This window comes from Falco punctatus (genome assembly GCF_963210335.1).
Source record: "Falco punctatus genome assembly, chromosome: 1".
Lineage (NCBI taxonomy): Eukaryota > Metazoa > Chordata > Aves > Falconiformes > Falconidae > Falco > Falco punctatus.
Genome location: NC_137580.1, coordinates 24,104,066 through 24,117,148, shown reverse-complemented (window position 1 = coordinate 24,117,148; position 13,083 = coordinate 24,104,066). Strand labels below are relative to the sequence as shown.

General features: G+C 41.2%; 1 protein-coding gene across 8 annotated transcripts in view; it reads right to left on the bottom strand.

The window, feature by feature from the left end:
- Positions 1 to 13,083, bottom strand: part of RUFY3 (RUN and FYVE domain containing 3) — a 66,179-nt gene that overhangs the window by 33,819 nt on the left and 19,277 nt on the right. For 2 of the 8 annotated variants that reach the window (XM_080408828.1, XM_080408824.1), the window contains exon 3: positions 1,433 to 1,486. The exons of the other annotated variants lie outside the window; for them this stretch is intronic. In XM_080408828.1, coding sequence (XP_080264954.1) covers positions 1,433 to 1,486 — 54 coding nt within the window. The remainder of the gene's footprint in view (positions 1 to 1,432; positions 1,487 to 13,083) is intronic. 8 annotated transcript variants of the gene reach the window in all.

Here is a 13,083-nt window from a genome sequence, read left to right as displayed (position 1 = left end):
GAATAATTGCAACTACATATTTTAAGATAGCTGTATCCTTCCTGGTATTGCTCATACTTTACCCCCTATTTATAACCCTGAGTCCATAACATAAACCCGCTTCACTTAATTTCACCACTTTGCTTTACCAATTTCTGTTTCAATTGCTTATCTGAGCTATAAAGAAAAAAAATGCAGGTTTTGATTAACATCCTACCACTGAGGATTTTTAGACCAAACCTGAATAAAACACTGGTAAGAAACCACCCACCACAGTCTGTGGATCTGCAACCCACAACACCTTCCAAAACACTCAATACACAAACTGGCAAAAAGAGCTGAAATGCATTTGCCGACCTTATTCCTTCGGGATTATCCGTATGAGAGTAACACAATTTATGCTCCCAAGTCTTCCAGACATCAAGAACCCCAGCTTTAGCTTCTGATTTGAGATTGCCATTCCAAAAGAATTTCGCCTGTATAGATAAATATCCCTAACCATCCTTCTATATTGAAATCTATGTTCTTCCTAACAATGAGCACTTAAAACTTCTTAGCCACAAAAGGAAAATTCCTTTCTTATTCCCTTGCCTCTGAAAGGTATTCGCCTTTTGTGCTGTAAACAGTTTCATCCCAAGCATGAGCAGTTGTATTCAGTCATCAAATTACAAATTTGAGTGCATGCTGAATTTGGGATTGAACTATTTCATGTTTGCACCATTTTTTAAAATAAATTAAGATGCTCTATAAAAAAAAAATATCTCATTTAGTACTTCACAAGTTTTAATCAAAATTGGAAATACGAGTTTTAGAGTCAACTGTGCAAAGGCTCAAGTTGATAAATGGAAATATTTCAGAAGATCTAAAGCTTTGGGAGGATTTTTGAAATATTTTTTAAAATTTAGCTTCCGTATATTACTGCAACCATTTAAGCTGTATTTATATCAGGCTCGGGAAAATAAATGCGTCAGAAAGTATTTAATGTAAGTAAATCAGCCACTTGCTGATTCACTTTTTCCACCTCCACCTGAAATCAAAAATTTTTGAAACATTTTTCTAAGCAACATTGTATGCACATATTTTCAACAGAGAAACCAGTAAGAATTTAGAAACTAGAAGTGATCACGTCTAACCCATGAAGAGGCTGCTAAAATTTAGAAGAAAAGCCTTCACAATATCAATTTTAAGTGTAAATTAACACAATTGCAAGCGCAATACATACACTCCAGTGATCAAAGACATTTTCTTTAACAGCAGAAACCAAACAACCAGAGTGCAACCAGTACAGCATGTTTTGGCTTCAAATCTGGTTGAACCAGACAAGCACGTTTAGAAAGGCACAGCTATTGGCACTGGCAAGGAAAACTGTATTTTGCACTCAGGCTCACAATAATAAGGAAAAAGCCAATCATCAGTGGAAATAATAGCTGAAAGATGTTGGTGTGGCACGCACCTTCAGTATCATCACGCAATTGCTCCACCACATCTGTCAAATCCTCCCAAGAGTCTTTGCAAACAGCAAAAAGAAAGGAAAAGAAAGAAAATGTCATGCAAGCCGTGATCTAAAGGAAAGATTCAAAATCAAGGTATAAGAAAAGGATAACTGAAAGGGAGATTTGCATAATACCAGACTTAATTCACAGTGGCAAGAGATTTGCAAGTCAAAAGGTTTTATTAGTCTGCACAAAGAGCACAGCAAAGTGTTGTTTTTTCCTTGGGAGTCAAATTAAGGTAGGCTTCAGTAAAGCTTTAGAAGGTTTGTTTCTTTCTGCATTAAGACAAGCAACATTTTTTGCAAAGCACATCCTAAAAAGAAAAGCAAGAAAAGCATTATTTTGTTTGCAAGATCAAAGCACTGAACTTTGGATACTTATGCAGTGTCAGCATTTGCTTCATTTTCCTCCTACCCAGCGCCCAAACCCACCCCCCAAACAGGGAAATACAGCCACACACAAAAGCAAGCGTGTTTCAGGTAAAGGACATACCGAGGACATTTAAAATAAACAGAGTTTTAACTCCATGACGACCATCACTCCAAATGCAAAATCTCACAGAGGTGATCCAGCTGAACCTGGATGCCAGTCACAGGTTTAATGCCGTCATTCTGGTGAACAGCTAAGGCCTCGATCAGGACACCACCTCTGTCTCCTTGCCGGGAGCCCGCAGATGGCCGACAGGCACGGGGAGGAGGCAGGTGTCCTTGGAGAGAAGCAGGCAGGACAAGGAAAACTTGTTTCAGCACACCCACTAACTCCCTGGTTTCAAACCCAGAAAACAAAGCCAGATGGAGCCCTGGAGGGTCTGAACCCGGTGGGATTTTCAGCTCCCTACTTACGTGTCCCCTCTCCCTGGCACTCATTTGCAATCGGCTGAATGTCGGCAGCACAAGGAAGGTTCTATTCCCCATGACGGGCCAAAGTCCTGAGCAAAGTACACAGGCTTGCTAGGACCTCCTCCCTCCCACAGCAAAGCTACCGCCAGCCTCCCGCAGCTGTAGGAGCCTGTGCTGGCTAGCCAGCAGCATATTCACAGCCACGCTGAATGAAAAAAAATAAACAAACTAAGTCCAAATAGCAGTACAACCAACAATTCAACTGATCCCCAAAAGCTTCCTATGCTGCAATACCACTGACCAACAGTCTTCTCATCCTTTGGAACCGTTTTCTTCATGTAGTGTGTTTTTAGCTATCATTTTTCCTGAACCAGTTCACCTCTTCCCCTGCAGCTAAGCACTTCTAGGAAAAATGTCTTCACGGAAAGGTGGTCAAGCATGGGCACAGCTGCCCAGGGAGCTGGTGGAACCACCATCCCTGGGGGCGTTTAAGAAATGTGCAGATGCAGTGCTTAAGGACATGGTTAGCAGTGGGCTTGGCAGCACTGGGTTAATGGTTGGACTCACTGGTCTCAAAAGTCTTTTCCAACCTAAATGATTCTGTGATTCTAATACCAAGAAGAGCAGAAAACCACCATGCCTCGGGTCCTGCCCACATACCCAGGTTGAAGTGATCAACTGCTTTCGCACCAGCAGGGATTTCTCCTCTCCTTGTCGGGGTGAAGGACAGTGAGCGCAGTCAGGCTCACCCACCCCTGCTTGTGAGGAGCAACAGGGAGCTTCACAGAGTCACAGAATCATTCCGGTTGGAAAAGACCTTTAAGATCATCAAGTCCAACCACGAACCAGCTCTGCCAAGCCCACCACAGTCTAGTAACCATGTCCCTAAGCACTGCATCTAGGTGTTTTTTAAACACCTCCAGGGATGGTGATTCCACCACCTCCCTGGGCAGCCTGTTCCACTTGAGGAGTTCCCTGCTATCACAACAACGAAGCCCTGCTGATGCCACCACACACACTACACTTAGGGCTTTTGGTCTTTTATTACAGGTGTTACAGCTTCCTGAAGGTTCAGGAGACTCTTCACAGCTCACAGTGTGTTGGAAAGGTACTTTTTGAGGCTGCCTCGGTGGGAAGACAAAATTGCTACAGCCTCGTTAACAACATGGAGATTGATCATAGATTCGCTAGAACAATCAGAAGTGGACAGAGAGACAAACCCTATACTAACAATCTCATCAACCCACTGCCTTCATTCCTCTACAACAGTGGACTGACATGTCTCTGATGCTTTCCTGGACCCTACTGCACTCTTACCTTGAGGTGCCGAAAATTGGGACTCCATAACTCATGGGTCACTTTCACCACTTTCATTATTTTTTATTTTATTTTTAAGGACTTAAAATGCAGATGTTCGCATGATTGAGAAATTCAGTGTTCGTAAAAAAATGCTCTATGTAACAACACTACATAAACCAGGTAATATGGCTAGTATTTTCCACCTCTGTTTCTAGGATTTCTGAAAAGGAATCTGATGAGGACCTAGCTGCACATGCAGTGATTTATTTAACAGCAATTTTCATCACATGCAAAGATCAGAACATGATTCTGATGATCCCAGAATGCCTCCTTGCACACCAAGACTTAAGCCAGACTTAATCACCAAATGGTCTTTTATCTAATACTGAGAGTTTGGGGGTTTTCCTTAATCTCAACAGTGAAGACCATCTCATAATGAAAAAAAGATTCACAATTAGCTTTGGTAACAGGGACAGATAAAATTCCCAGGCTTCATTTGATCTTTCACATGATATCTCTTTGATTTTGTCACTTCAAACTCCTCCCCACACGCACCATTATAGCCTCCAATTATTTAAGCTCTCTACTCCTCTAAGCCTCTTTTTCTTTGCTCAGCTCCGTATCCAAAAAACACCCAGGACCTCCAACCTATGATAGCTATTAAACAACAGGTAGTGAGGCTTATACACAGAAGAAACGGGTTTGCGTTCTCATCACTTCAATTTTATTTTATTTTTTAAATCAACACAGGAAATCATCCAACTGCACCAGATCAGCATGGTCCAATCAGCCCAGCACCCCACCTCACTTAACATCTGGGCTACATTTTCCAGAAAGGTGCATGAAACCTCAGGCAGCTCTGCTGGCTCTATCTGAACAACTGCTACCCACTTCATGGTAAAGCATTAAGATATTTTCTTTTTTCACCCTTCGCAAGTGGTTCATGTAAAGCTTAAAGACAAACATCCAGCAGAGTCACAAATATTTTCTTCTATTATATGTCTACAGGCAATAATCCTACCCTCTTTCTAGCAAGAAATACTTGCAAGAATTGCAGGAATTTATATTGGCACAAAGGCACTATGAGATTTGTACAGATTTAGAGGCAAAAGCATCCATTTAATTAGCACTTCCATATTTTCATTCATTTCTTCATGCATCTAAAATCCATTTGCATACGTTTAATTTCTTCTTTCACATTGTACAGTTTTCCCCACTTGTCTGGAATTTCCACCAAACGGGGGGTGGGTGGGGAAAACTTCACACACACACACAAAGAAATAATAATTAAAAAAAAATCACAAAGACCTGCAACTTGATAGTTTCCATGCTCCTAATCATGGTACATCTAAGACAAACTCAATACTTCTTGAGCATTATGGAAAAATATTAGACTGTAAAAATACTGATGTCTGTAACTAATGTATACCAAGTTTAGAGAACAGGATGATCAAGACTTTTAAGTCTTCATAATATGATTACCTCTTTCCAACTAGATTCCTAGGAAGATTAGTATCATGGAATCGAATATTCTACTGGAATACATACACAAGCAAGTTCTTTACAAAGGAACTGGAGTACTAATCACTAATATATTAATCATGGAAATCCCATCCATTATTTTAACTATAGTTACTCCCTCCTCCGCTCTGCTGGCACAGCAGCAGCGTTCTCACCTGGTTTGCCTGCCAGAGGCAGCCCCGCAGCAGCCCAGGGTCCCCTTTGGGCTCATCTACCCTGCTTAGCACTGGGGCAAGAAACCCCTTCAGAGCCTCAGCGACGCGACTGCAGCTGCAGTAAGGGCACTGCAACTTCAGACACTCTTACAACAAAGTCTGTCAAATCCAATGTAAAATAAGGTTTACCCAGACATTTCAGCCTTTGCTAACAACTCCAACAAAACAAAAAAAGTCATCTTAATGAGCAGGGATACTAAAGTATATGAGTAAGTAGCTTCTCTGTGTTACGACTTCGTTCCTGCTAATCAGAATGCTTAAAAAGAGGTGGTGATTAATGAATGCTGAATGATTACATACAGGAAGAAAACAAAAGCTTTCCCTCCTAACTTGATCTTCCTGAATTTGCCCCTATCTTAATTTTCGGTTTAGTATTTCTATTCACAGACATACGCAATACCTAATAGTTACACTGAAATTTGGAACAACTCATGCAGCTATAAGGGATATTGCCAGTGGACACACTTTCCCATGCAAATAAAAGCTTTTTAAAATAAACCCTGGGAGAACACACCAGCATTCAAACTATTTCATGCTGCTATTAAACAGAAAGAGTGCTTCACTATATATATTTTTAAGACCAAAGCTATTATACCCTAAAATAGGGTTGGGAGGAGAAAGCTTTATGCAAGGCTACCACCACACCCCTCCAACTCCCACCCAGCTATGCACTGCAATACAATGTTCCGACACCACTGGGCTGCTGTCAGCACGGTTGTGCAAAAGTTCAAGTCCAAAGGCGACACTGCTGAGCAGCGAGGTGCTACACTACTATAGCTACACTACTATACGGTGCTGGGAAAACATGCTCTGTGCAAAGGCTGAGCATGTCAAGGGGAAGTCAAGATTGTGGCTTCTTACACTGTGAGCAGAACAGGGATAAAACCAGCATCCAAATCACATTATAGGGGTTCTGAATAACTGATGCATGAGCAGAAACTGGCAAAATTTCCCAAATATACAGCAGAAGTATCCCTGTAACAGGCACTAAACACATGCCCTTTAATAAATGCTGAGAAGTTCCCATAGCCCGGTGCTGCACAAAAGGCTATATATTCTGCTCAAACTGCCGGCAGAGCATGCATTCGGTGAGAAGTCACATGCAGTGAGCGTTATCACCTCAAACACAGCAGCTTAGACTATACCAGGATACCGCCTACAAGCAGACTCCCACGATTCGCAGCATACTGAGCTGCAGCACTGCAAGTTCCCCAACACACACAGCCTCCTAGGCCATCAATCCTCCATCTACGTCGTCTTTACATTTATTAGGAAATATCTTGCAAACACAACTAGGAGGATGGAATACTCCAAACTTCTTATACAGCTATGGCATTTTGTCATGTGTCAAGACAGATGCTCAGAACAAAGCAAGGAACCCACACATCCTTTTTATAGTTTCCAAGCATGGTATAAGAATTAAGGTCCTCCAAAGACACATTAAATCGGTCAGGATCTTTAAATTTTTTTTTTAATTACAGAAGCTCTTAACAAATGCATGTGGAGGAGCTGAGAAGGCAGTAAAATAACCCAAAATAACCCAAACCCGGCACCAATTATGGGAAGTGAAAACTGAGCCTGATACAGAAATTCAGCAACAGTGAAATGTCAAGTTACGAGTTACGCCTGCTTTGGCTGCTATGAAAGGCTTGACCCAAATCTGTAAAGTATTTTTGTACAGATGCTTACGGAAGACATTAAGTCTGTTGAAGAGTTATAAACAAGCAAAACTTCAACAAGACCAGGGTGCCCAAGTTCTGTTTACTGATAAGGAAAGGAGTTATTTTTAAACCTTGCCCACAACAGCAGTCAAGATAAATACTAAACACATCAGCAGCTGAATGCCAATGCCAGCAAAGACAACTAGACCATATGCGGTCAAGGCACTAGTGTTAAATCCCCTCTGCTCCTGCCCGTTCATTTGCCATGACTGAAAAAAAGTTCTGAGGAAAGAAGAAAAAGCAACCGACATTTTTAAAATATGACCTACAAAAGTGCTGAGTTAGTTAGGACTGAACACTAAACACAGGAATTGAGATGATGATCAAGCGAACCAAACCAAACTGCAAACAAAAAAGCCAAGCAACAAGGGTGACTTTCACCCAATCCCCCCTTTTTTACTCAACATCTTTCTTGTATCTAGGCCCTAATATTCAAAGCAGTCCAGGAACTCTTCACTTTCTCCTCCAAAAGGAAAGACCACTCCACTGTGCCTCATCACCACGCCCAAGCCAGAGCCCCAGAAGTTACAGCAGCACTTCTCACATTCACTAAATGGCACTTCCGAGGTTGTAAGTGAAGTTCTACAGTGACCATGAGGATAATCGTAACTGATAGTTTCCCTGCCAGTTATGCCTCATTATGCCCCACATCTGAAACAGTACTGTACATATTCTAGAGAGGGATGCCAATGGAAAAAATGCTGACATATGTGCTCTTTAGAAGGTTAATTATGGGATTATTTATCGGATTTTAACTTTCAGTCTGCTGCTCTAACCACTTGCTGTTCTTTTTTGGGCCAAAGCATCCCATGACACAAGGGAAAGTTGGAAGAGCTTACTGAGAAATGCTGAACATGTGTGACAAATTGCATTCACATCTTTTTTCTTTAAGGCTAACACATTCTCCTTCATTATATGGACAAATATTACTTCTATCATCAAACTGAAACCTATCGTCACATTATAGTATTCAACCACATTATCTCATATTTGTTGCCTTAGGAATGATAAATAATACATTTAATAAAAAATAATTGAACTGGTCAAGAAAGAAAATTAGATGCTGTTAATATCATTGGAGGCATGTAATGAATTTTTTTTCAGATCAGACTTGCAAATCAGATGGATCATGAAACATCACGAAAGAAAAGCGACCAGTGAAGACTGTTTCAGCATTATGTTCAAACACCTTGCAATCCAAAAACCAAGGAAGTGACCAGAGCACCTGCAGCCTAGAATGCCAGGAACAATCTATTCAGAACTTTCCAAGTAGCTTAAGCAAAAACATTTTTTAAAACCCACTACATAAAAATCCCATCTCCAAATACACATGTACAGAGAGAGAACCTTGCACAAAGAAGAAAAAGTCCGTCCATTTCACCCTGCAACTTCTGTCTGGGAAAGTTGCTTTCAGAACTGGAAGGCTGGCGTAATAGATACTAAAAACACTTAACTCCCATGGAAGTACTCCTGCACCAGTGCATGCCTGGCAGCAAATCCCAGCTATGTGTCCAGAGCAGGAGAGCAACAAGGAGAACACAGAGTGCTTTGCTGCTGCTGCCGCCCCAGGGAGCCTCCACTCTCCTCTCACCTACAGCTGCGCTCTGCTGACACTCCTGACCTTGCCGCTATCTGCTCCTCGCAGACAATTGTTAATGTTACCCGTTTCCTCTGACCACAGCACACACATCGACTCAATCCTCGCGCTGCTATCCTGCGCCTACCTTCTCTGTTCACTCGGTAAATGCATCCTTATCCAGCACCCAACAGCCCAGAGCTGCTTTACCTCACAGTACAGCACCGATAGCTTGTGCTTTCATTATAAATCATGACAATTAACTGCAATATTTTTAGTGTAGGACTGTTATGAGATTTTTTTTTTTTTAAGGCCACTGTCATCACTCATCTGGCAGCATTAAGGTCACAGACTGACACGACCGTCGTTCCTACACCATGGACACTGTGACATAAGTTGAGGCTTGCACTGCACCAAAAGAAATAGCAATCACAGAGCTATGGAAAACAGAGGAGACTAAAAGTAAGAAAAGGGGGAAAAAAATACAGAGGACTCGTGCCCATTACAGACATAGGGCAAGAAAACAGCAAACATACATCACATATGTTAATGGTGTAATCCCACCTTAAGTTTTATTTCTGTCTCCACATGCTTACCACCAGACATTTCTGTGTGTTGCAACTGCATGGAGTTACACAGAATGTTTCTCCACAACCAGCCTCATTCCAGAGGGAAAAACACTAGTAACTGCTATGGGAAATCTCTCATTTTATTTTGGCTCTTGATAGTTTGCACAAAGAAAAAAAAAACACAAAACAAACCTACTTGCCTCCCCAACTCCGCCTGCCAAATCTTTCACTTCCTATCTCAGTTGATGCCTAGAGGTTTCTCTGAAACACTTGTGATTCATCATCAACAGGGGAAATAATTAAAAAAAAAATATTTCCCAGATAAATAATTTTTTTATTTTCCCACATTTCCTAGGTCTGAGTTCATTTAGACTGAACAAGCTTAAGAAAGCAAAGAAAACAACTCTCAAATGTAGTTTCTTAATTACAGCATTGAAAATATTTACAGCATTGAAAACTTTAAAACATAAACCAAAATTACATAGTATCCCTGACATAGGTTTCACCCTGGCCTTACAGTGCACTCGCTTACTCTCTCTCTGAATTACTTGAAACCAGCTGCAGGGCTGGCACATTGTGCTAAATGTCCTGAAGAGCTTTTTAAAACTTAATCCTTCCTCCCCTTTGGTTCAGGGTCAAGTGTCCATCTTCTCTTGGTCACCTCCCTTTCTGCACGGCTTGCGATGGGATACAGTGTAAATACAGTGAGCAGGACACCTCATCCCTGGGGAGATGAGCATCTTTGTTATGTTACTTTTCAGCACCTGCTGTCTGGATTATGAGACGTAACTGCTAGTCAAAAGATTTATGACCATTAACACACTGTAATTAATCTATCTTGCCTATTATTGACTTTGCATTTGTTCTATTGAATCTGGTTGCCAGTTCCTTCAAGCTCAACCCATTTCAGGGTTTCTGCCACCACGTGTATTTTAAGAGGTACTTTTCTAGCACATGAGTTATCTCGGGCAGTTCTGTCAACATGTGAATGGTCCCTGCTACTCTCAGTACAGTGTTTACAGCAGATCTGTTTTATAATAGGAAAGGCACGATCCATGGAGCAATTTCACCTCTCTCAACAGTTTGCTCTCTGTATTCCACACAACTAGAGAAAACCTCAACCAAAGTAAGAGTGACCAGGTTTTCCTCCTAGGTGTTCTCTGGGGACAGACGAGGCTTTACACCAGGACCCCAGTTCCCCCCCTAGCACAGCCCAGTACAGCAGATGAGCCCTCATGTCCCACAGTTCCCTCCAACTAAATGGTTCTGTACCTCCTCACCAACAATAGGGAGATTCTCACCTCCTCCATTCAAACTGAAGTTCCAAGAAGGCTGCCAATTTGCAACACAAAAAAACAACTCGTAAGGACAAAGAAACACGGAAAAATACTTGAACAGAAAATGGAGAGAAAAGGTGCAATCTGAAGGATGATGCAATAAAAGTGCAATAAATGACAGGGCCAAGAGGTATTTCAGCACTGAGAAGAGCATTTGGTTTTTCTGAAGAGCTGCACAATTTCTACTCAGGGCATTTTACACGAGCATGCGTCTGCAACTAAAACTTCTAAATTACTGGTAAAAAAAAATAATCTGACCTCAGCTATCAAAAATTATACCATGGAAAAGATAACCTCATCTTTGCATGTTATAAAGATAGCACTCCATTTGCCCAGTTTCGTGCAAATAGAACAAGATGTTAAATACATTAAAAAGGGGACACTGTAGTTCTTAACTGTATGATCTGAATTTACTTGCAACTGTCATCACGTGTACTTCTGTTCTCAATTACAAGCTGATCCCATGAGGATTAAAATTTCCATTGCTCTCACATGAAGCTCCTGTTGATTATTCAAAGCAGAAATTTAACATCCAGTAAAACTGTGCAAGGCCATTTTGCATTTCATAACTTCTCCCAAAAGCTGAGATCAGTGCTCAATCCCATATACACACGCACTCTTGAACGTGCAACAGAAATACAGTCAAGATGTTTTTCATACCTCAGTCCCTAAAGATGACTCAATGATCATTATACAAATTGCAAACAAAGAAGAGCTTAATAGCCACTTGTGTCACATTTCCTTTTGTCATGCCTGCATAGAAAAGTTCTGATTACCTAATTAAGAACCACCATTTGTTTAAAAAAAAATAACGAATTTTTCTAAGTGGATTTACAGTACATAGCAAAATCAGCTTATTTTCATACACACCAAATTGTACCAAACAGTTTAAAAAGGAAAGTAATTCCTTTTACTGTTAAATTTAGCATCCACGTTACATGCTATATTAAATACATACCGTCGCAAGAAACTCAGTAACTACACTAATGCATTTAGCCTTCTGCTACAGGCTACTTTTCAACTGAATAAAATTTAAGTTTTGCTCAGAGTTACACTCAAAAACTCCAACTCTGGCAGGAAAGGAATTACTCCAAATTCACACCATTTCATCTTGGATGAGAATCTGTTTCCCAATGAAGTATATTACCTTTTGGCTTAAAAAGTAGCAGAACTGGGCTTGGTTTTACTAGGTAACATGACCACCACAGGAGGATGCCTTGTTTTTAACATCAGTAACACCGTGATTACCACTATACACATTACTAGCTCCCTCTCTACCCCTCCAGCTCCTATCACAAAATTGACCTCAAGTGAGATTCTTCCAGAGAAGGCTACAGCAAACAGGCTCCCGAGAAAAGGGGCTGACAGACGGTCTGGCCTCAGAAATAATAAACACCAACTGCAGTTTCTGTGCCTCTGCTTGGGGAGCCCTTGGAGCACAGTCAGAAAGCACAGTAATCAGCCTCTAGCTTCCCCTCACATCCCAATCCTAAGATTGACACCATTAAAACTCTTCTTCTGATGCCTCTCTCTCACTGGAATTAAAACACAGTGCTCCAGTGAGGGATATCAAACCGGAGCAGATTAAGAATCACTTACTTTAGCCTCTTCCTGTATGCTTAAACTGTCTTTCCTAAGTAATCTGTTTTGAAAAAAAAAAAAATCGACAAAAAAAGAGAAGTAATAAAATTAACCACTATCAACAAAGTACTTCCACTGGACTAGAAAAAAAAGTATGAAAGTACTGCAACTTATTGTTTAACGCAATTTGATTTTCTCAGATATTTTACTTCTTTTTGCCCTACCTTTGGTATAGCTACAAGGAAAAAAAAAAGCATCTTTAGAAAGAGCAAAGCTGCAATTCACACCATAGCAAATCGTACGAAGAAAAGCTTGAAGGTGTAAGGCCTGCAAGACAACTCAGATGAAAAAGCTGGGAAGCCAGAAGAGAAGCTTAGGGACCACTAGTCTCCCATATAATTTAACAACTGAGTCATCATAGGGTGTTACAAGAGAGCAGCCCAGCAGAACTGTACAGCAAAATTCTACAGACTAAAATCTTGTTTTCCCCTTCACATTTTAAACCTCCCCCATCCTGCAAGCTGTTCTGTTCTTGACCCTTTGCCTTCTCTTCTTACTTCCTCGCTGCCCAAAACTGCTCTCTTCCTCTTCTTGCTCTGACACCACGGGCTGGCTGGTAGTTCTGGGATGCAAAAACGGGTGCAGGCACCAACAGTGCAAGGCTTGGAGCACGGTTTCTGTTCATCCTCAGCACAAAGGGCGTACAGTGAGGAGGAGGAGGAAGGCAGGATGGCTGCTTGTGGGCTGCAGGCATAGCAGATCACAGAGTGAAGAGAGGCCAGAGGTAAAAAACTCTTGGGAAGCAGCAAGAGCTTAGGGACAGCAACTGGAAGCTTCAAATCTTCATTTCAACAAGCTGTTGGATTCACTGCTGCAATACGTTATTTTTTTATGTGTCTTGATTTGTTAGGAAAAGAATGCAACCTTTCGTTATGCCTTTGGCAGCAACTCTA